We start from the raw sequence: 24,105 nt of genomic DNA, 5'->3' as shown, positions 1-24,105 counted from the left end.
AGAGATAGGCAATAAGCAGCTTTTCTTTTTCTAAATCTACATTGCAGTACTTCAAATTCATCAAACATAAGATATGAATGCATCCAAAATCTTAGGCTGTCAAGGTTTTTTTTTTTAATAGAAAATTAGCAAATAAGTAAGGTGAAAGTAAAATGGACAAAAGGAGGTTAGAAAATTTATAAAATTCTGGGCACATTAGGCCATTCCAGTAATCACAACAACCTGGAGGTTGAGAAAGAAAGATCAAACCTGAAGCTAGTGTAGCAACTTAGTGAGATACTGTATCAAAAAATAAAAAATAAATAAAAAATAAAATGCCTAGAATATATCTTAGTTGTAGAATGACCCCTTACCAAAAAATACATCAAAATTCCAGATGAAGATTCCTTTACCCTGAAGCCAACAAATACTTAGGAGTTTTAAGAAAATTGTGTGTATTTGTTTTGGGCTGACATGAGATGGCTTAATATTCTAAGGGTTTCACATAAAGGAGAGACTTAAGTTTCACCTTTTTTTTAAACAAATATTTTGTTGTTACCCCTGAATATAAAAGTGTTCAATTAATTTTTTTTTATGGACAACAATGTGACTATTCTGATTGAGTTTCTAAACAATCATATTTTAAATAGTGAGGATCTTCTAAATCATATTGGGAAGGGAGCTCTTCTGTAGTAGAACAGAAAACTGGAGATAATATCTTCAACCAGTTATTTCCTAAAATGGCCTATAAGGTGTCCCATTTTCCTCTGTCATTTTTTATATTCAATGCAAGGTTTCAATTGTCAACTTCCCTATTTATATAATTTGTAAGAAGCAGGTATACATAAGTGTGTTCTTTTTTATCAGAATAAGTAACTTGTTTGTGTAGATGTAGAGACCCCTAATTTATAGGAAATGAATCATAAATATAAATATTATTCTATTCTGGGACTTGAAACTGGCACTTCATTTAGGAAAATTTTATAGGCATAACACCAGCCTTGTGGGATATGTACTAGATGTTATCAGAATTGAATTATGAGACTATTAATTGTTGAAATATTGGTTGTTTTTAACACATTTGGTATCAAAAGTGGTTGCAGAGTAAGGAGTCGTGGCACACACCTGTAATCACAGTGATGTGAAAAAATGAGATAGGAAGAAAGTAAAATTGAGTCCAATCTCAGTAATATAGAGACCCTAAGCAACTTTGTAAGCCCATTTATCACAATTAAAAAAAAATTAAAACTTCTTGAAATGCATTTCAGGGGTCGAGAGCTCCTGGGTTAAATCTCTAATTAAAAAAAAAAAATAATGCTGTTTCAGAAGAAAGACATCACACAGAATGTTAAACTAACTTCATGTATGTGTTGGTTCACTAGTGAGAAGTGAGACTCTGGAAAAAGATGTATTTCTATGTAGTCAGGGAGGCATTTAGGGTGCCAGCACCTTTCAGAATTTTTGTTCTTAACTGCTTAGTATTCTCTCACTTTCTACTTTGAAATGAGCCAGGTGAGGATACAGTTTTACAGTGAGAGTGGTTTTACAAATCTGGGAATTTTAAACCTGATGTGTCAGTTTCCTTATGAACTGAGAGATTAACAGTCTGTTCACTTAATGTGTTTTTTTTTATTTTTATTTTTTGTTATATAACTTTGTTCCATGTAGTTCAAGTTGACCCAAGTACCTAAGTGTTTTATAATAGTTTGATAGTTAAAAATTTTATTGTTTTAGAAGTGAGTTGTGATATTGTGGTCTGCAGAAGTAAAAATATTTTTTTTAAATATAGTATAGATTTATGGTATGTTTTTTTTTAATTAATTTATTTTTTTATTGGTTGTTCACAACATTACAAAGCTCTTGACATATCATATTTCATACATTAGATTCAAGTGGGTTTTGAACTCCCATTTTTACCCCAAATACAGATTGCAGAATCACATCGGTTACACATCCACAATTTTACATAAAATATGGTATGTTTAAATAATGAGAAGATAGACAACTTTGGAGATAACCATTCAAATAAATATGTGGACTGTTGAAAGTTTTGGTGTGTCTTTAATGATCTCTTATGTCTTCAACACGCTAAGGTGACCACTGTTGTATAAGTATAGTTATTACTTATGTTTTTTCTATGTATGTTTCAAGTATTATTGCTTTGTTTGTTGTGCTTCTTTTGAATATTCAATAACTAATTGCAACTGTTATTTATCCTTTGAAATTATGTTGGATTTTCTCCACTTTTTTGCTTCAGTGTTTTGCTTCTCATGCACTGTTCCCTGGGTTTCATTATACCAAATTTATCCACCAATTTTACTGCTTATAACAAATTATTGGCACTGGGGTTATAGCTCAGTTGGTAGAGTGCTTCCATTTTATGCACAAGGCCCTGGGTTCAATCCCCAGCACCATAAAAATAGTATCTTATTGAACGGTTGACATCACTACCATATGTGAAAACCATCTCTTTTAACTCATTAAAATTTTTGTGAAGTTAAATACTTTGTCATGAATCATATGGTTTATGTGATGTGTATTTATTCATTTTTACTTCAGGAACCATTGACATTAAGGGATGTGGTCATTGATTTTTCAGAAGTGGAATGGAAATGCCTGGACCCTTCTCAGAAGACTTTATATGGAGATTTGATGTTAGAGATCTGTAGACACCTACTCTTTATTGGTGAGCCTAAATTTTATTCAGAACTTCTAATTCAAAACCAATATTTAATTTTTTAACTGTATAGTGTATCTTATGCCAGCTTCTATTTTGCATGAAAACGTTTTAGTTTCTTGTTTTTTAGGACAAAGATTGGGCATTTGTTTTTGTAGAAAAGAAAGTGTTAAATATTTTTCTTTATCTTTAACATCATTTCTAATTAGTGCTCACAATGTAGAGAATAAAAATGGTTTCAAAGTATTTTAGTGTTTTTGTCCGAAAAAATGATTTGGAAAATAATGTGTAGAATCTTAAGGGTGTTTTCTCTTTATTTTTTTTATATGGAGGAAAATATTAAAAAGCCTTCTGTAGTTATGAAGAAAATAACAAAATGTGACATACTCCATTTTCCATCAAAAACATCTTGCTCTCTGTAAGTTATCTTTGGTCACCTTTCTTTCCCCCAAAGAAATAACCTTGAAATTTTAAGAGAAAATTGACAGCAGACATATATCAAAGTGGGTAGAAATCAATGAAGCAAAGAGTACAGATAAGAGGTTCAAATGTCAAAGAGGAATTCACTTTTAAAAATGTTAATTGATAAGCTAAAATCTGACACAAAAATTATTTTTTTCAAGCCTAGGTTTATTTCTGTTGCAATAATTAAAGAGCATTGCATGCTCTGTGTTTATCATGCATATGAATTATTTAAGCTCCTTTTTGTTCTCCAGTGATCTCCCTACATTCAAATACACAAAGCATTGTTTAAAAAAAAAAAAGAGTAAAGAGGCAGGAAAGGTGGGATAATGGCAAGAAAGCCAAACTGCCTCATATCAATAGGTTAATTTAATTCATTGGCATCACTACTACATATTGTTCATTTTATTACTAGGCAGGTTACCAACTTAGCAACATTATGCACCTTATTTCTCAGTTATATACTAAGTTGTAATGTGCAATGTTAGGAGTTTTGTGTAGCTCTCAAGAAAGTCCATTGTATAAACCTACTGTTATGTAGACAGTTTTAGGCTCAGTGAAACATTGTGCTTATCTATAAAGAGAGTTCTTTTATTCTCAGGTGCTGTGTGCCAGAGATCATATTTGAGGCTGATAACACTCTGTTGAAGAGCATTTTCAAGCAGGGAATTGACATAGCAGCTTGACATTGCACATGTATTTTATTATTATTTTTCTGCCATGTAATAAATAGCAGCATTTCATAATACCTGCTCCTAATGGTTATGTAAGTATAGCTGATCAATTTGGTTTAAAGAAGAATTTTCAGGGCCGGGGCTGTAGTTTACTGGCAGAGGGCTTTCCTCACATGTGTGCAGTACTGTGTTTGATGATTAGGACTACATAAAAATAAACAGATATAATAAATGCATTCTGTCCACCTATCACTACAAAAAAAAAGTAAAAAGAAATATTTCTATTGTAATACAATTATCCAGAATTTTGTGGGTTACATTTTTCTAATTCTTTTGGGTTTTTTTTTTTTTTTTTTTGAGTTTCACTCTATAGAGAACTTCAGTATTGTTCATTAGGTTTTCTCACATCCATGATATTGTTTTTATTTCTATATCTATATGTTATAATTGAACAGAAATTATGATGATTTGTCACTTTAGGTAAACATTAGTTGAAGTTAAACTGCACGTGAACCGTGTTCCAATTTTCAATCAAGTTTTCTATGATTTTTTTACATGTATAAATATTAACCCTTTTTATATATGATTTTATATAGTACATTGTTTATACTCAGTTCTTGTTCTTAATTATATAATGTATTTAAGTTTATATATTTATACACACACACACACACACACACACACAGTGGATTGAACTCTTATAATACTGAGCTACGTCATCATGCCCTTTTGACTTTCAGTTTACAATAGACTCTTGTTAAGTGGCTGAAGCTTAAATTCTATTTCCATGCCTCAGCCTTTCTTCCAAGTTGCTAGAATTAATGGCATATTCATTATCACTCTATATATGAATCTGTTCTTTTGTCTAGGAGTAAGACTTTAGTATTTTAAAGGTACCATAAAGATGTTTCCAATTCTGTTTATCTTTTATGTATTTGTCAAATTTTTAATTTTGATAAAAACTGTACACTGTATAACTTTTCTGAACTTACTGTCTTACATATTTTGAATTTACTGCTTAGTAGTGTTCAAATAAATTGTTTTGTAAGATTTTTTTTTTCTAGAATGTGTGTGTCACATAAAAAGTATGTTTCTTTTTCCTCCAAACAAGTGATCTTTTGTCTCACCTTTTTATCCCTGATGCCATTCTTTTTGGTTTCTATATTTGGCTACAGTAGATCTCTCTCATACATAGAGTTACCTGGTATTTTTTTTTATTGGTATTACTATTTCACTTAATATACTATCTTAAAAGTTGATTATTATAAATATTATACAATTTCTTATCTTTGTAAAATTTTAAAAGTTTTCATATTTTATTCCAAATCGCCTACATGTAGTCATGTAAAATGTAATTTGATTGGTTTGCCACATTGGTCTCTATTGAATGTTGTTTTAATGAGAGTAGATCTGTAAATATATTTTGATTTGACCATCAAGTTGAGGGCTAATTGATGTGATGTTAGTTTTATTACTCATGTCTTCTTCATTTAACCTCAAGTTAAAATGCTCTATTAAATATTGTAACTTTTATTGTATTTATATAGGGAAGCATTTTTTTATTTTAATATTTGTAGTTATGTATGTACACAGAATATTCCATAGAATTGTTCAAATAACTTATTTTGTACATGCAAAAATAATATTGATTTTTTTGATTGGTATTACATGGACTTCATAGATTTCTTTGGGTGCTTTAGGCTTTTTTTCTGTATCAGAGGTGTTTACCCTCTGAGCCACATCTACACCCCTTTTTTGGGAAGGGTACTGGGGATTGACCTTAGGGGCACTTGCCCACTGAGCTACATCCCAAGCCCCATTTTGTATTTTATTTAGAAACATGGTCTCCTTCAGCTGCTTACCACCTTGTTTTGATGAGGCTGGATTTGAGCTCACAATTCTGCTGTCTCAGACTCCCAAGCTTCTTGAATTAAAAGTGTGTGTTATCATGCCTGGCTGGCAGCTGTTTTATATATAATTTTGTTACAATGTCTAGATAAGTTGCTTAGGGCTTGCTTAATTGCTGAATTTGGTTTTAAACTCATATTCATAAATTTTAAATATCACTTTTGCTTTTGATTTCTGTGTTTTTATGTTATGTTAGAATGCAACTTCAATATTGTAATATCTGTTAACATTTGTTTTGTACGTTTAACCTGATTTCTTTGGAATAATATTCCAGAGACTACAGAGAATATTGCCTCTGTAAACCAAAATGGTTTTTAATGTTATTTGAAGGGTTTTTTTTTTATTCCTTGGGTAATAATGCAATTCTATTTTTTTATTCTTTGCATTAATTGGGGATTGATGTCTCCTATTATTATGTTTTTGATTTCTATGATGTTGAATTTTGTCTTTTCTTTCTGTAGATGAAAATCATTATTTGAGTTATATATATATTCCATATGATTGTATTCTAAGGATTTGGCATATTTATTTTTATATAATATTCTACTTTGTCTCTTATTTGTATAAATATTATCAACAATTTTGAAAGTAATATTTGTTTTATCCTTTTGTTTTTAATCTTCTTGTGACCTTATATCTAAAAAGAATTTTTGTAGATTTAAATCTGACATAGTTAACATATTTTTAAGTTTAATCTTGTTGGTCATATTGTGTTTTGATTAGTTTTTTTTCCAAATTATTTATTGATATTGAAATTAGTGATGAGGAAAAACTTCTATAGTTTTCAAGTTTTGTTGATTTCTTATATTTTTTCTACTATTAAAATATGCCTTAATGCGTAGCTCATACATTTTTATGGTGATAATTTACTTTTTTCTATTTTTTTATCCTTGATGTTTATTTTGTCATTACTTTGTAATTATTTAAGTGCCTAAAAACAGTAGAATAAATTAAAAATTAGATTCTTATATTCTTAAATGAATATACAACCAGTGTAACTCCACATAATTTATCACCAAAAGAATAGATTTTTATAGTTTGTGAATGTATGATATATGAAGATACATTCTACTGTCATGTATAACTAAAGGAAAATTAAAGAAAAAAATAAAGTACTTAGTTTGCACTACATTTTAATCTGAATTTATTGATTTTCTAAAACAATCAGTTTTTTTTACATGTGTTGCCATGAGTTGTAATTGATGTCACACCTGCTTTTCTAATTTATACTAATTAGCAAATATTTATGATAATTTTATGCTTTAGTGTTCCACATTCTATTGTAGAATGAAATGTTTTACATACAACAATGAAAGTGTAATAAAATATGTATTTGTATATATTTTTCTTTTCCACAAGAGCTTTCAAATTTTATATGATTTCTGTTGTGCAGAATATTTTATTGCAAATATTCCACTGATTATTTCTCTTACAGCTGGTGAAGAAGTAAAGCTATTTTTGAATATTTTCATATCTTTAAAGATGTATTTTTCATAAAGTTCAAAAAAATGGTATTGGTAGATAAAGTATTGTAGGTTCATATTTTCTTTTTCTTTCAACATACATACTTGTATATCCCAATTCCTTTCTGGACGTCTTCTGCAAAGAAATCAACTGTTAATCATAAAAGAATATCTTTGTAAATAAAATTTCTCTTTTTATATCTTTTGATGTCAATTATTTTTGAAGAGTTTTAAAAGTTGATTATAAATTTATTAACTTTTTTCATCTATTTATTTATTTATTTATTTATTTAGAATTCAACTCAGAGGCACTCAACCATTGAGTTACAACACCATCAGTATTGTGTATTTCACTTAGAGACAGGTTCTCACTGAGGTGCTTAGTGCCTCATCATTCCTGAGTCTTTGAACTCCTGATCCTCCTGTCTCAGCCTCCCAAGATGGTGGGGTTAAAGTTATGCACGATTGTGTCCAACACTACCTGTATCTTTTAATTAATTTTAGCATTTGATATATTTTATTTCTCAAATTTTTAATTCATGAGACTGTGTGTGGGGAGGAGTGGGGGGGTTGGGAATCAAGCCCAGCCTTTTTCATGTGAGTCAAGCAATCTACCATCTAAAATGTATCCCCAGCCTGAGACATTTTTAAATGAATATTTCTAGTATATAATTTCTACTTTTTCTGTTCCTATTTTTCTGAATTTCTTTTCAATTTTTTACATTTTTTATTTAGTTTAATAAATATCTTTCAAGAAGTTATTGGGCATTGCTTAGATAATTAACAACATCAAATTTCCAACTCTCAACTTTTGGTTTGTTTGAGTAGATTATACTCTTTATTGTGTGAGCTATTATTTTCATTGAGATTTTTCTATTTAAAATATGCTGAACTAAATCATCATAGTCATTTTGGAAAATATTTGGAAGTCACAATGTAAACAAAAACAGGTCATGTGCAATGATATATAAATGTAATTCCATATAATTGGGAATCTACGGCAGTGGAATGCCAGGTTGAAATAAATTTTAGCATTGTTGTAATAAACTGTCTCAAAAAAAGTATAAACATTGAAAGGTCTATGAATGTAGTTTAGTGATAGAATATCACTGTGTTTAATCCTAAAAAATACTTCCCAAAAAGATAAAAAGAAAAAAAACTAAATAAGAGATTTATTTTCTGCAACATTTGAGTCACAGGTGGAGTTCAAATATGTTGAAGTAAAGGGCTGTGATTGTGATATCACTCAGTTTGAATGTTGTCCTCATCTGTGGTGCTACAAATTCTTTAAAGATGATTTTCAAAGTTCTCTCAGCTTTTGTCAGCATATTATAGTAAATTCTATATATTTCTTGAGTAATAATCGCTTTAAATTATCCTGTTCTGGGGCTATTCCCCTCCCCCACCTTGATAAGTTTTTATATATTTTCAGAGTCTATTCCCCATAGTGTTACAAGTGGAATAACTTGCTATTTTAATTTATTTCAGGTATGACTTCTAATCCAAACCAAGGATTTTCAGAAAAAGAAGAAATAAAATATTTTTTGCAAAACTTGATAAAGAGCAGGTATGGATACCAAGAGAGTTATATACTTAATTTTGAACAAGAAATATAAATTAAAAAAAAGTAAAGTTCAGAAAATTTTTAATAAAGAGAAAAAAATAATGAAAATTATTTATACACAAAATTACAAATTAATTAGGTTACATTATTAGAAACATTTCAGAAGACTGACTCCTCAACTTGTGGCAGCCCCTTTTTGTTTGGTTCAAATTTTTAAGTATATTATTGTAATTTTAAAATATTTTGTATAAAGCCACTATAATGCACAGTATTTTCAAATGCAAAATCATGTATCAACCTACAAATACATTCAATGTTTACAGGCCATTATAAAGATGAGTTTTTAAAATACCTTCAGGAAAATAAAGACTCAACCAGTTTTGGAAGCTTTAGAAATAAAACTAGAATAGAAATGGGCATTTTAGTGAAAAAAATCTAAACAGTAATAAAATGCTTATTAATCAGTTATGCTTTAACTTTTAATAATGTCTATGTGATTGCACATTAGATAAAAGTCTACAGATCACTAATACAAAATTGCAATATTCTAATGTGTTTTATGAAGTTATAACAAGGTGATTTTCTACACAATATAGACAAATTGTCTCATCATTTTAGTATTTTTACTTAGAGACAAGAAAAATGTTCAGATTAAGGAGAAATGGAAATGATGTAATAAGCCTCACTAGGACTTTCTGTTGAAAAGAACTATTGATTAATTAAATATGTTTAAGGTGTAAGTATTGTAGGCATTGCTTTTTAAATTTATAATTTTAATTCAACTTGAAGCAGTCTTTGTGTAGTTAACTATCTATTTATGACTCACAAGTTATCATAATCACTCCATGTCTTGATACCTCAAGCATTCCACCTGAGTCACTTCCTTCTTGGAAAGTGATGAGCCACCTGAAAAAAAATGAATATCTGAAATAAATAATAAAGGAGTATGACACAGGGCCATAACTTATGATAAAAGAGGTAAAGCACCTTATAGATTCTCTAGACCACATAGGATCTAAAAAAAGATGACTAGATAATTTTTCCACTCTTTATTTAAGGGAGTGTACATCAAAGGTAGAAATAAAATTTCAACAGTAAAATTCTTTCTTTAGACATGTAGATTTGCATTCTGGCAAATCTCACCCACCTCTGTGATGCTGTGGCTATGTGGCTCTAATGGATGATACCATCTCCAGTGCCATGCTGAATTTAGACAAAACTAGGTCGTATATAACATGTATTGGATAGTCTCAAACTAGCTGGATTTCAACTGTGAGTTCCCAGATACCAGTCTTTCTCTCCTAATGAATTCCATGCTTTTTAAAAACAAATTTCATGCAGAGTTCATAGATATCGTTCAGTAGATCCATCTGACATGCATTGCTTCATCTTTCATATCAACAGGGATTTTGACCTGACTTCAAGTGAATACCCAAAATATCTATGCATTCTGTGGTTGTGGATGCAATGAGAAAAACTTTCCAAGTATAAGAACCAGAGACTTCCTGAATCCTATACATGTCCCCAGTGAACTAAATCTCAGGTCATAGCACTACTCATCTGTGCATCTCAAGGAATAAGTTTTCAACAAATCCAAAGTATTTTCTAACTGATTTCAGTGAGCTAGTTACATAGAAAGAATTTTAACAACATCCTCAGTGATATATATTTTTGCTGGAAAATTGAGCAGCCCAGCTCAGATGCAGTTTGGTCTTTGGCTTAATGGAAATGCTCTGGCACATAAGCGCCATGTTTATGTTCCAGTGCCTGCAGGATTCCCCGCAAATTAAAACCAAACAATAGTGTGTTTGAGGCAAGTTGGAACTGTAGGGATATGGGTCATTGGCTAAGCTGGAAAGAGACAACAACACATATGGCAGCCATATTTTAGGACTCATGTGTTCTTTTAAATGTATTTGCACAGCATTTTGTAATTATACCCTTCCTTTAAACGATACAAAATTTTCTATGTAATCAATTTCATTCTAGTTAGTAAGTGGAATAATTTGAAATGCACCATTTTGTAAATATCCACAAATATTTCTGTTCAGGACCTGGAGACAATCTTTACCCCAAGTAATTAGTGGTATATTAGATTTTGTGTAAAACAATGTAAATTCTGTGAAAGTCATTAAAATTTCACTCTTTTTTAAATCCTAGAAAACACCCATGTGATCAGTTAAAAGAGCTTTACAATGATAAAATTGAAAAAGTTTTTAATCTATGCCCCAAATTTATTTATCCAAGCTTTCATAATCAAGAGACAAATTACAGATATAAGGTATTTGAAAGCATTTTTAATACAACTAAAAGAATTCCTGAACTCCAGAGAATTAATTTTGGTGGGAAGCCCTACAAGTTTAAAAAATATGTAAAAGCATTTAAAGATCCCTCAGTTGTTTATAAGAGCAGTGATAAATCCTCCATAAGTAAAGAATGTGAAAAATACTTTACTCAAATTCCATCCATTACTAAAAACCATAGGCTTTACAATGAAGATATACCCTACAAATTGAAGAAATGTGAAAATGTCTTTAAGTGTTGCTCAAACATCTTTAAACACTACAGTAATCATACTGGAGAGAAAATCGGGAAATGTTTTAATCAAAAATCACACCTTACTGAACACCAGAAAATTTATACTGGAGCAAAGCCATACAAATGTACAGAATGTGCCAAAGCTTTTAATCGAAAATCACAACTTACTGAACACCAGAGACTTCATACTGGAGAAATGCCATACAAATGTAATGAATGTGGCAAGGCTTTTAATCGAAAATCGTGCCTTACTCTACACCAGAGAATTCATACTGGAGAAAAGCCATACAAATGTACAGAATGTGGCAAAGCTTTTATTCGAAAACCACGCCTTACTCAACACCAGAGAATTCATACTGGAGAAAAGCCATACAAATGTAAAGAATGTGGCAAAGCTTTTAATTGTAGAGTAAGCCTTACTCAACACCAGAGAATTCATACTGGAGAAAAGCCATACAAATGTACAGAATGTGGCAAAGCTTTTAATCGAAAACCACGTCTTACTCAACACCAGAGAATTCATACTGGAGAAAAGCCATACAAATGTAAAGAATGTGGCAAAGCTTTGAATTATAGAGTAAGCCTTACTCAACACCAGAGAATTCATACTGGAGAAAAGCCATACAAATGTACAGAATGTGGCAAAGCTTTTAGTCGAAAACCACGCCTTACTCAACACCAGAGAATTCATACTGGAGAAAAGCCATACAAATGTAAAGAATGTGGCAAAGCTTTTAATTCAAAATATCACCTTAGTGAACACCAGAGAATCCATACTGGAGAAATGCCAAACAAATGTAAAGAGTGTGGCAAGGCTTTTAATCGAAAATCATGCTTTACTCAATACCAGAGAATTCATACTGGAGAAAAGACATACAAATGTACAGAATGTGGCAAAGCTTTTATTCGAAAACCACGCCTTACTCAACACCAGAGAATTCATACTGGAGAAAAGCCATACAAATGTAAAGAATGTGGCAAAGCTTTTAATTGTAGAGTAAGCCTTACTCAACACCAGAGAATCCATACTGGAGAAAAGCCATACAAATGTACAGAATGTGGCAAAGCTTTTAATTATAGACTAAGCTTTACTCAACACCAGAGAATCCATACTGGAGAAAAGACATACAAATGTACAGAATGTGGCAAAGCTTTTAATTCAAAATCTCACCTTAGTGAACACCAGAGAATCCATACTGGAGAAATGCCATACAAATGTAAAGAATGTGGCAAAGCTTTTAATTATAGAGTAAGCCTTAGTCAACACCAGAGAATTCATACTGGAGAAGAGCCATACAAATGTACAGAAGGTGGCAAAGCTTTTAATTATAGACTAAGCTTTACTCAACACCAGAGAATCCATACTGGAGAAAAGCCATACAAATGTACAGAATGTGGCAAAGCTTTTAATTCAAAATCTCACCTTAGTGAACACCAGAGAATCCATACTGGAGAAATGCCATACAAATGTAAAGAATGTGGCAAAGCTTTTAATTATAGAGTAAGCCTTAGTCAACACCAGAGAATTCATACTGGAGAAAAGCCATACAAATGTACAGAATGTGGCAAAGCTTTTAATCGAAAATCTCACCTTAGTGAACACCAGAGAATCCATACTGGAGTAATGCCATACAAATGTAAAGAATGTGGCAAAGCTTTTAATTATAGACTAAGCCTTACTCTACACCAGAGAATTCGTACTCTAGAAAAGCCATACAAATGTAAATAATGTGGCAAAGCTTTTATTCAAAAATCACATCTTACTGGATGCCAGAAAATTCATACTGGGAAAACCATACAAATGTAAAGAATGTGGCAAAGCTTTTAATAAAAGATTATACCTAATTCAACACCAGAGAATTCATACTGGGGAGACACCATACAAATATCAATAATGTCGCAAAGCTTCTCATTGAAAGTCACTCCTTAGTCAACACCAGAGACTTCATATAAAAGAAAAGCCATACAAATGAAAAGAATGTGGCAAAGTTTTTAACCAAAGATCATACATTATTTGACACCAGAGAATTAATACTGGGGAAAAGCCATACTATTGTAAAGAATATGGCAAAGCTCTTTATCAAAGATCACACATTTATCAACACCAGAGAATTCATACTGGGGAGAAACCATACAAATGCAAAGAATGTGGCAAAGCTGTTTTACTAGGAAAAGTATTATTATTCACCAAATATTCATACTGGATAAGAGCCATGTCAATGTTAAGAATGTGGCAAAGATTTAAGTGTGCTTCCAGAGTTAACAAGAAATAGGTCATTCATACTTGAGAAAATTCTCCAAATGTATAGACTGTAAAAGTCATTTGTTGTAAGATCACACCTCATTGGTCACCAGAAATGCCATACTGGAAAGAAAACTTACAATTGTCCAGAGATAGCTCTGCAGTGCTCACTCCATGAAACCCCAACCCTTGCCCAACTGGCCATTACACAGGAGCCCATGGAAGTGGGCACGCAGCATGGTTGTATCCTTGGCCCTCTTTCCTTCTGTGGAGCTCACCAGGTTCACTTGTCCTTTCATCAGTTTCTCTGTTTTAATTGAATAAATTCAAATCATATTTTTTTTCCAAAGCTATCTCTGTACTTAAAGCCCTCTTGTGTCAAACTGACATATTAATAAAACCATCTTATGCCTGAAGTCTATGATCACATCAATGTTTTTCCCATAAACTCGGATGGACAGCATTTTCCTTTGTCAATGTCTTATTTATTTTATTTTGGGGGTATACTGAAGATTTAATTCAGGGGCACTCAAACACTAAGCCACATCCTAGCCCTGGTTTGTATTTATTTATAGGCACAATTTCACTGAGTTGTTAAGGCCTCACTTTTAGTACTCAGGCTTGGTTTTAACTTGTGGTTCTATTGCCTCAGCCTCCTGTGCTGCTTGGATGACAAGCATGCAAGTCAATGTCTTTTGCTCTGAGGTTAGTTAAATTTTACTCAGGATTTTATGGGCATAAAGAGCATGAAAAAGATATTTTTGTCACCCTTCAGACATCATTGTGGGTGTGAATTCTCACACTGAATAGACAGCAGGAGGCCTGTCTATGACCCTGAAAGCCGTGAGACTCCATCCATGACTTTAAGCCCCTGATCCTCCAGAGAGTTTGCACATATGAGAAAAAAGCATACTACCATTTCCCACCTGTAAACATAGTATAGCAGTTAGTAGCAGACCCAGGGTAGCACTGTGTGTCTTTGTACCAATGTGTGGCTCTGTTTGCATATATCTGACATCTGTTTTTGAGAACATTGAGCCAGTTCCTGATGAAACATAGTTGCCCTTTTTTCTCTTAAAAGAAAACCACAACCCTGCACACTTTTTAAATCAATGATTGTGTTATATTTGAAAAAAAATAAGAATTGTTAAAAATGGTGTCAATGAAAAGCCAGTAACCTCCTGCCAGTAACACTTACAGGGGTACAGTTGTGTCACCCATGAAAAATGTCTGTCCCAAGCCACATTGTGAAAGCTCAGATAGTTACATCTTTCCAAGAATCCATCCTCGGCACCTCAAGGTGCTTGTTTCCAGGGAACGATGTTTTTAACAGTCAATAATGTATGAGGAAATCTTTTCCACTGCAGTACATCAGGTTCTCTCTGGATTCTGGAAGACTCAGTCTTCATCTGGGCACTGTGCTACACACTTTTCATCCAAGCAGCAGGAGAGGCTGAGGAAGGAGGATCACAGTTTCAAAACCAGCCTCAGCAATTTCACAAGAATATAAGCTACTTAGGAAGATCTTAACTCTAAATAAAAAAATTTGGGGATGTGGCTCAGTGCTGAAGAGCACTTTGGTTTGATCCCAAGTACAAAAAAAAAAAAAAAAAGACAAAGAGACTCAGTTTTTTTGGTCATCAGACTCAGGTTTTTTCTGTGCATAAGTCTGAACAATTGCAACATTTAAAAACCTTTTTTTTAAAAAAAAATTATAATAGCTATAGTTACTTAGTGATCACAATTCAGACTAAAAAATCATGACTTAATCAACACCAGAGAATTCACACTGGAGAAAACCTATAGAAATGTAAAGAAGGTGACAAAGCTTTTAATAAAAGAACAACACCAGAGAATTCATACTGGAAAGAAACCATACAAATATCAATAATGTGGCAAAGCTAAGGAAGTTAGGAAGATCATAACTCTAAATAAAAGAGACCCCAAGAAGACAGAGACATTCTTGCAAACTCCACTGCAGGTGTGAACTTAGCTTTATACCTCACTGCTCAGAATTTCTCAGCCATGGCAGTGGTTACACCCAGTGGACATTGAGCCTTTTAGAGGCATTTTTTATTTTCAAGGTAGGGAATAGGATTACTAAACACCATCATGGTTGGCAATCCCCTTGCCAAAAATAAGTCTTTGGTCTCTAATTTTAACCATGCTTAGGCTCAGGAACTCTGGGTTAGATCATATATGCTGGAAAAAAAATGGTATTTTTCTAATTTTTTATTTTCTCCCTAGTGCTTTAAGCACAATGATTGTCTCCAAGTAGTGAGGAAGGAGGAAATAAAAGGAGCAAAAGGAGAAACACAGCATATTATCAGAAGAAACCTAAATCCTGAAGGCAGGAAAATTATTAATTTGGCCCTGATTGTGGTGCTACTAACATTCTGACCAAGAGTTCTACCATCCTTCCCAAACCTTACCAGTCTCAAGTCAGTTGTCAATATTGAGCCAGATGCCTGTACTTGAACATCAGACAAGATTCTTTCTTAGCAGAAACCCCATTGAGGATGTAGTCTTTCCAGCTGTGCACACATGTGTTTGCGCGCACACACACACACACACACACACACACACACACACATATTCAGGCGATCAGAATCTGCAACCCCATGCTGAAGCTGGTGGCCTGGGACATTATCTTGTCATCTACAAGAAAAACATTTGATTTCTGATCCTGCACATTACACCATTTTCTGTGCAGTGTTTCACTTTCCCCTTCCAAGGTGCTATGCCAGAGGGGGAAAAAAAAAGGTCCAGTGAGATTCAAAGCCAGGCCCCTGCCCTCATCTCTCTACCTTAGTAGTTTGCCTTGTCCCAAACATCCTGAGCTTGCCCCAGGCAGGTATCACCTGATGATAAATTGAGGATCAGAGGAAAGAGGAGAGCCTGTTGACAGGCATTAGATTTCTCTGTTCTGCTGGCCAAGCTTTATGCCTCACTGGAAGATACTCTATTAAAACAAAATGTTCTGCTGCTCTGCAATCACCCACAAGGGTCTATAGGGTAAGTGAAGCAAAAAAAAAAAATGATCACAAACACAGGTTCTTGCCTGAGGGAGTAGAGAGCAAGCCTCTAGAGGGACCTACAGAGTCATTTCCTTTTTTTTTTTTTTCTGGAAATAGAATGTACTTGTGTTACCACGGCCTTTTACAGCCTGGACTCTCTTTCTTTGACAATGGGGCTTTGCTGACCATGAAGGGGATAAATTCTTTGACTGTGTGTATGTGTGTTGGTGGGTGTGTGTATGTTGGGGGCAGAGGAAGGTACTGGAGATTTAACTCAAGAGCATTCTACAGCTTTTCTACTATACCGGAAGAAGATACCTAGATGTGTTTTTGTAAATTTCACTGTGAGCCAGGGTCTCAGTAAATCGTTCCGGCTGACCCTGAACTTAAAATCCACCAGCTTCAGTCCCCTGAATCCCTTGATTTATAGGCATGGACCACCAAACCCAGGCATGCTCTACTTCACCCAGTCATGACCTTCTGTAGAGAGTTAATTCTTAGAAATAGCCATCTTCCCAAGTTGTTTATGTGAAAATTAACTAATATTATTTTCATACTACCAATATCCTTTCTATTATGCTCCCAGCATCCAAAGTCAGCTTTGTCCGATCTAATCATGGCATGTCCAGAAACCAGAATACCAGAGATGGCTCATGCCCCCTAAAGCTCACTGAAATTATAACATACTACCCCTAAATCCACTTATGCTGTCTTATCTTTTCTTCCTGCACAAATACAAGGAAGTCTCTTTCCCATTTTATCCATCATCTCCCACACCCTCATCTCGTGACCAACCCCGGAGCTTCCCAAATGCCTATTCAGTACTGCTTGTAGAAAACTGTTCTCTGTGACAGTGCATGTGTTTATGTGCATCTTCTATATATGTTTAAACAAACTCAAGGCACTCTTAGGGCAATGGAAAATCTATAAATCTCAAAAGGGCCAGAGCAACTACATCTGTAACCTGTATTACTTGATCTTTTTCATGAGGAGGCACTGAAGCCCCTTCTTTCTGTTAGGCCTTCCCCCTCTTAGAGTTGGGGAGAACAAAGGGCTGCCAGAGGTGAGTGGAAAGGAGGGGCACTGCACCTGGATTGTGGGAATTGTGCAGGCACTTTTCCTGTTGCACCATTGTTGTAAACGTGGGTTGCAGAAGAGGTACATTAGCAGATAAAGTCCACAATAGTTTGGAGTAGAGCTAGGCTTGTACGCCAAGATTCAAATTCAAGATATCTTCTCACCTTCTTAGTTACCTTCCTTATAAACATGTTAAAGCATCAAAAAAGGCAGGGCATATGTTCTGGGTGTTCATAAAACCAGATTATACTTTTCAGGAGAAGAAAACATTGTCTCTACTTTTCTCCTCCAGATTGGTATTATTAGCGCCTATGACCATATCTCTGCCACCACCAGGACTTCAGTCTGTGGGGAAATAGTCTGCCTGTCCTGTATGGGGAGGAGGACCTGTACCATTCTAAATAAATTTCCAGCTACAGTACTATAGTAGTACTGTAGTCAAAGACCCTAGCTTCATATAACTTCTTAGAATCTGAAGTAAAACCTGCCTCAGCACAGGACACTTCAGGGACTATGATGGAAGCAACCAACAGAAGCCCCCAGTCACCTGCAGAGCGCCCTTCTTTGGCAAAAATAAAAAACAAAACAAAACAAAAAAACATGCTCATCATTTAGTGGTCTTATCAGGCAACTGTGGGTATCTGTACATCATGATCCAGAATCGTTATTTAAGAAAACCATGGTCCATCCAATCATGGTTATAGTGCAGTAACACGGCCTTTAGAGATTATTTTTTTTTATTTTTAAAAATATTTTGTTTTTAGTTTGAGGTGGATGCAATTTATTTAAATTTTATTTCTATGTGGTGCTGAGGATAAAACCCAGTGCCTCATGCATGCTATGAGAACACACTTCCACTGAGTCACAAATCCAGCCCCCTTTAGAGTTTTTAAACAAGAGATTGGGTATTGCTTTAATCTCTGGAAGAGAAGTAACAGTTAAAATGTTTACGGGATTTGATTCTTAGCTGTGGGTGTTGTGGTTGAAGGTCTTAATGGGGTCATTGCAACAGGATTCCCTGAACATCTCAGCAGTAGAGATCCATGCACCCAGCCCCTTAAATCTCAGGGTCTGTTCATCAGGGCTGAAACTATACAATTTTGGATGCAAGTCATTAAGCTGTAAGTTAGTGAGGTCATAATAACTTTTTTATTTTGTAAAGTGTTGAAAAAAAATTGTTTTTGAAGGAGAGACTAAATCAGGGCACAGATTCTAAGCCCCAACCATGCAACAGAATGGATAATTAAAATTAAGATTTTTGAGCCAGTCTGAGTCTCATATAATAATGCTGAACTGCAACCTGAGAATTCACATTTCTATCCAGTTCTCTGGTAAAACTGATGTTTGTCTGGGACCCAGTCTTTGGGATGCAGGATCAACCATATTATGACTTAGGCTAAACTACTTCTTGCTAAATGATAGGGGATAGCTTTGCGTGAGAAGAGCATGAGATTCAGGGAATAATTCTATAAAAGTGGGGGTCACTGTGCTGACCCTCACATGCTTTTCTATCATGAAGAAATTAACCTGCAACCCGGCCTGATGTAAGTGTTCAGGGTATATCACATTCCTCAGTTAACTGTTATCTGCAGGAGAAAATCAGGTATAAAATAATGTCCATAAGAGGAAGCTGTGTTACCCTTAAGAAGGGAAAATTTGTGACTCTTTCCATGTACCACATTCTTAAACTCAGAGAGATAGAAATATTTTTTCCTAGCTCTGAAATTTTCAAGAATTTATGGTTAAGAATCCAATGAGAATCAGTTGCATTGGCCAAGGTGACCTAAAGTTATCATAGCAGTGGGGACTTGACAATTGGATGTCATCCAGCTGTCAGTTCAAAGTCAAGTAGTAGGCCTGGATGGTACTTTTTGGAAACTTCTCTGGGATACCCAACAAAAGTGGATTGCATGAAAGGCACACTGTCTCTCTCCCCTTTCAGAAGACCCATTATCTACTATGAGAGTGTCCCCTTTCCCTGTTTATCCCTTCAATAAACTAATGCCTGCTTTTCTGAGTGAAATATCTGAAATCTTTCTGACTTAGTTACAAGAATTAGAGTTTGAAGGGGGGCCTTCTTACTGTCTCAGTTTATATGAAGTCACCAACCTTATATCACTAAACATTTAAAAAGTTCTCATGATCTACATTAAACTTGCTCCAGCTACACTTTCAAGATTTACAGAGTTGTAGTCTCCAGCTCTTTCAGGAAAAGCCAAAAGATAGACCTAAGATCAGCTAAGATAAAGCTAAATGGTGTGGCTGTTTTTTTCCTCATACTCTAGTAGTTAGGACCACTAGGAGATAAGGTTGAGTCCAGTTTCTGTGCAGCAAAGATCTTTGGTTCCCACTTCTGTGTTCAAATAACCAATGAGGTTAGGATGGTCATCATCCACAGTATTTGAGAGCAGGAATGAGATGTCTCCACAAGATACATGCACATTTTCATCACTTTCAAATAAAGATTTGCATGTGAGGTGTTTTATGCTAGAAAATCATCAAAACAAATGGTAAGGCTATGCACTGGATAACCATAAGTATTCCATCAGAGGATCAGTATCTCCAGCATAGTGGGCTCTGGTAAATGCTTGGCTCAATAAACGACACTTAGTTTAGAAATAAGCAATGATCTGATCTCCACCCACAAATTCTGTTCAGCCTATTCAAACCACTAGTACATAGAGCCAATCAGAAGTTATCCCTGCTCATAGGACACTCAAGAAACTGGAAACAATAACCTTGCTTTACCTGTTCTACTCACTCAAGAAAAGTATCTCAGTTGATGTGGTTTTAATATGCATTGCAGAACTAATAAAGAATTTGCCTGAAACTAAAAACAAATTATTGGCTATAAATGTATGCCCACTTATAAATGTGAGTTTAATACAGTAAAAGAAACAAACAAACACTTTCAGAGTTAATTTGTCCACTGAGCAACATCCCCAGCCCTATTTTTAATTTTTTTAGAGAGAGAGTTGCTTAATACCGTGGTATTGCTGAGGCTGGCTTTGAACTCAGGATGCTCCTTCCACAGGCTCCAGGGCCACTTGGATTACAGGCATGTGCTACTGCACCTGGCCCCAAATTTGTTTTCTTTTACAAGTAAAATATCTGTAGGTAGTTCTGACTTTGGCACAGCTGATTTCAGGAATCAGTGTCCTTTCATTTCTTACTTCCCATTTCATTTTCCCATTTCATTACAGGGCAATAAGGTTTCCATGCTCACTTTCTACAGTTATTTGTGGTCTCTGGAACAGTATGTCCAGACCAGCTAAAACCAACTTGGCAGGTTAAGAGCCGCTTGTTCAGGGGTCTTTATGCTAAGACTTCCTGGTCTGGGTAACCTGTCTGACTCACCCCACATGGAGTGGAATTCAAAAAAGGATTCCCAGGAAAAAACACAAGCAATTTCTGGAAGAAAAGAAAACAGACACTGGAGACAAATAACACATTAGACTCCCTTCTGATCCTCAGGGAAGCGATTGTCTATACTGTGGAGCTGAGAAGTCTGTTAGTTCATGACACTGTTCAAGCACTCAGGGCTCAGGTCATTCCCACTTAATAGATGAGGAAAACAGAACTCAGAGGGGGTTAAAATTCCTGTCAAAGGCCACTGGCCTTAAGTGGTAGACCTGAATATAAAGACAAATCCAGACTGTTTTGAATCAGTCTTGACCTCCCAGCTCAAGGCTAGTCTCTATCAAGTACAAGAAGCTTCTCATTGACATAGAGGAGGAAGAGGGGTAGCAGGAAAGATAAAGATTCCCTGATAGAACTTCACATAGGCCCTGTACTGGTAAGTTTGTTCCTGAGTTTGGGAGGCTTCCTGCCTACTAATACCTTCTAGTGATTGATACACATATATATTCCCACATCACCTTTGCAGTTTTGGCATTAGTATTGTTTTTTTGTTCACTTATTTTTCTTAAGTTAACTTACCTGTTATACTTACAGAAATGTCCTCAAAACCTTAAGAGTTTGTGGAAGTTTTAAATCAAAATGAGTAATGCTTGCCTCAAATAAAAAATAGTTTTAAAATTCGATAGAAGTATTAAATGAAAGGCTAGCCATCTGTTTACCATTTAATATCATCCCAGAACTGAGGTAGGGTCTTCAGAATCAACTTGGAAGATTAGAGTTACCAGGTCACACCAGAACACAAATGACCCCTATGCTCCTCCTCCACATGCAGTTTTCCATTTTTGCAATTTTCTCTGCACTCTAAGAGCAAGTCTAAGGAAGTACCAGCTACTCTAAACCAGGATGCCATGTTATCCTACCCAAAATGTGGCCAAGTCTCTACACCTTATCCTTAGGCTCTAGGTCCTGGCCACTGCAACCCTAGTTTCTGAACACATAGTTTTATAGGTGTATAAATTTATTCTGGGGCCTTGGTTTCTTCTAGCACTATTTTGCCTGAACATTGTATCATGTTATAATTCCCATTTTACCTTTAGTGTGATTATTGCTTTAAGTGCCCTGGGAAGAAGTCACCAGGTTTGCACAGTGTATCCAGGAAGCCATGCAGTGCTAGGCCATACACATATTTGCCCATTTTTCTTCTGCCTACCTGCTACACAAATGTCTGTTTTAGACCAAATTTCAGGGGAAGAAACAGAGGCCACCGACCCCAAAATCAAGGAGGGCCTTTGAGAGTAAGAACAAATACCAGTCACTGTGAAGAGAAAAAAGTCATTCCTCAGGGACCTGGTCTAACTATCTTGCACAAACAGCTGTGATAGAGCTGTATTTGATCAATATCCCCTGATTCCTTGAGCAAGGTTCTCTTTTATTCAACTGTGATTATTTCAATCACAAATGACATTGATCTCTTTTCTCTAAAAATAGAATGTGAAAACTTCTCCTTCTAAACTTGTTTAGTCTCTGTAGAACAGCCATGTAGTCATAATGACTTTCTCTCACCTAGCAGATGAACCACATGACATCCTAGTAGCTAATGTTCCTATAAAAATAGAAATTAAAAAAAAACTTGGAAAAACAAAAGGATCTAGAGAATCCCACCACACCTTGCCCTCATCCTGAAGACTCCAAGACTTTTTATCCTGTGGGTGGAGAATGCTTCATGTGACTGCTTAAACCAGAAGGCTGCACATAAAGGACATTTCCTCTGTCTCAGAAAACAATATGAAGTCATTTTGTCTTCAAGAAGGCAGGTTGTGGCTTTTCTTTCACAGTTGGCCACTTAGCTCCCTTCTGCTCAGCCCCGTTTCACAACTGGGTTTAAGTCTGGCTCCTCTCTCAGTTTGCTAAGGGTCATCCTTAGGGGGTTAATGCATCCCACCTATTCAAACTCAGTACAACTACACCAGAAAGACAGCTGAGTATGGGTGAGACACACAAAGAGTCTAAGGAGCAGAGGTCCAAACAATTTAAGGACAGATATTCTCCCAAACACCTAGAATACCAAGAAAGTGTGATCTTGTTGTAAAGGGATGGGAGAGAACAGAAATCATTCTCCAACCAAGAATACTTTCTTTACACTCACTTCTTGTTCTATTATTTGGAGTAAAATGTTTATATTTTACAGATTATTTTTAGAATAGCTAAAAATTATAAGGAACCTAATCATACAAGATAGCAATATGGCTGAGTAGCTATGGTGCAACTCTTCTAAAGGCTCTTATGCAGACCTAAGAATGATGGTTTAAAAATATGGATTGTTTAATTCAGATAATGTTCATATGTAAAAAAATAGTTAATTGCATGTGTGATGAGATTACTACTGTGCTAGGTGATGCTACATTTCTTGAGCAAAATGTTTCAACTCATGTACAACTATAGTGCACCTAGTAAACTTCTGGACTAGTGCATTCAAATATAGAAAGATATGACCCAAGTCTAATCCCTGTTTCCACTCAGTGCCTCAGAGTGGCCTGGGATACCCAACTCTGGCCTGCATGCCCTTAACGTCTGTCCCTAAGAATTTATGCTAGGAAGCTCATCCAGGTGCCTAACCTCTCCTGCTTCATAGCAGGTGCCACACCAAGAAGAATGACACTGTATTTTGCAGAGTGCATGTGGTCTTGAGAATTTTTTTTTAAATTTTAAGGCTTAGAATAGATATTCCAATGAGAATGAATGTGTTTGTGTGTCTTGGGGATTGAGCTCTGACCCTGACCTCATGGGGTATACAATTACATCTTGCTCCTTCTTCAGTATTGTAAGAGAACTCAAGGTCACTAGTATCTGCCATGTTCCACAGCCACAGTTTTCTGTGTCTGATTTTCTGTCTCTCTTCTTGCTGCTCACTTTGCCAGCAGAATCACACAGGGAGTTCCTTCATCAGCTCTTTGTAAGGCCATAGTTTGACATGCTGCTTGTTAACACTGGGATAAAACTAGAGCTGTGGTCCCCTTCCTTGTTGGGACTGCTACCTCTACAGGCCAGAAAATACAAGGGTAGTGTGGGTCATGTCTGCCATGACCAAGAGTCTGTGCCAGCATTACACTCAGCTCCTGGACCAAATTGCCTCAAAAGGCTTGC

At 35.0% G+C, this 24,105-nt stretch overlaps 1 protein-coding gene across 1 annotated transcript; it reads left to right on the top strand.

The window, feature by feature from the left end:
* Nucleotides 1-11,375: 11,375 nt before the first annotated feature.
* LOC144372029 (uncharacterized) lies at nucleotides 11,376-13,923 on the top strand. The gene has a single exon (XM_078035454.1). It carries the CDS (start codon nucleotides 11,462-11,464, stop codon nucleotides 12,992-12,994), a length of 1,533 nt encoding a protein of 510 aa, XP_077891580.1. The 5' UTR covers nucleotides 11,376-11,461; the 3' UTR covers nucleotides 12,995-13,923.
* Nucleotides 13,924-24,105: the final 10,182 nt, after the last annotated feature.

Source organism: Ictidomys tridecemlineatus, chromosome Y, assembly GCF_052094955.1.
Source record: "Ictidomys tridecemlineatus isolate mIctTri1 chromosome Y, mIctTri1.hap1, whole genome shotgun sequence".
NCBI lineage: Eukaryota > Metazoa > Chordata > Mammalia > Rodentia > Sciuridae > Ictidomys > Ictidomys tridecemlineatus.
The sequence above is the reverse complement of the archived record's forward strand: the minus strand, read 5'-3'. Positions and strand labels throughout refer to the sequence as shown.

What these genes read in the sequence shown, in the direction of transcription:
- LOC144372029 (XM_078035454.1), top strand. Translation starts at nt 11,462, where the DNA reads ATGCCATACAAATGTAATGAATGTGGCAAGGCTTTTAATCGAAAATCG.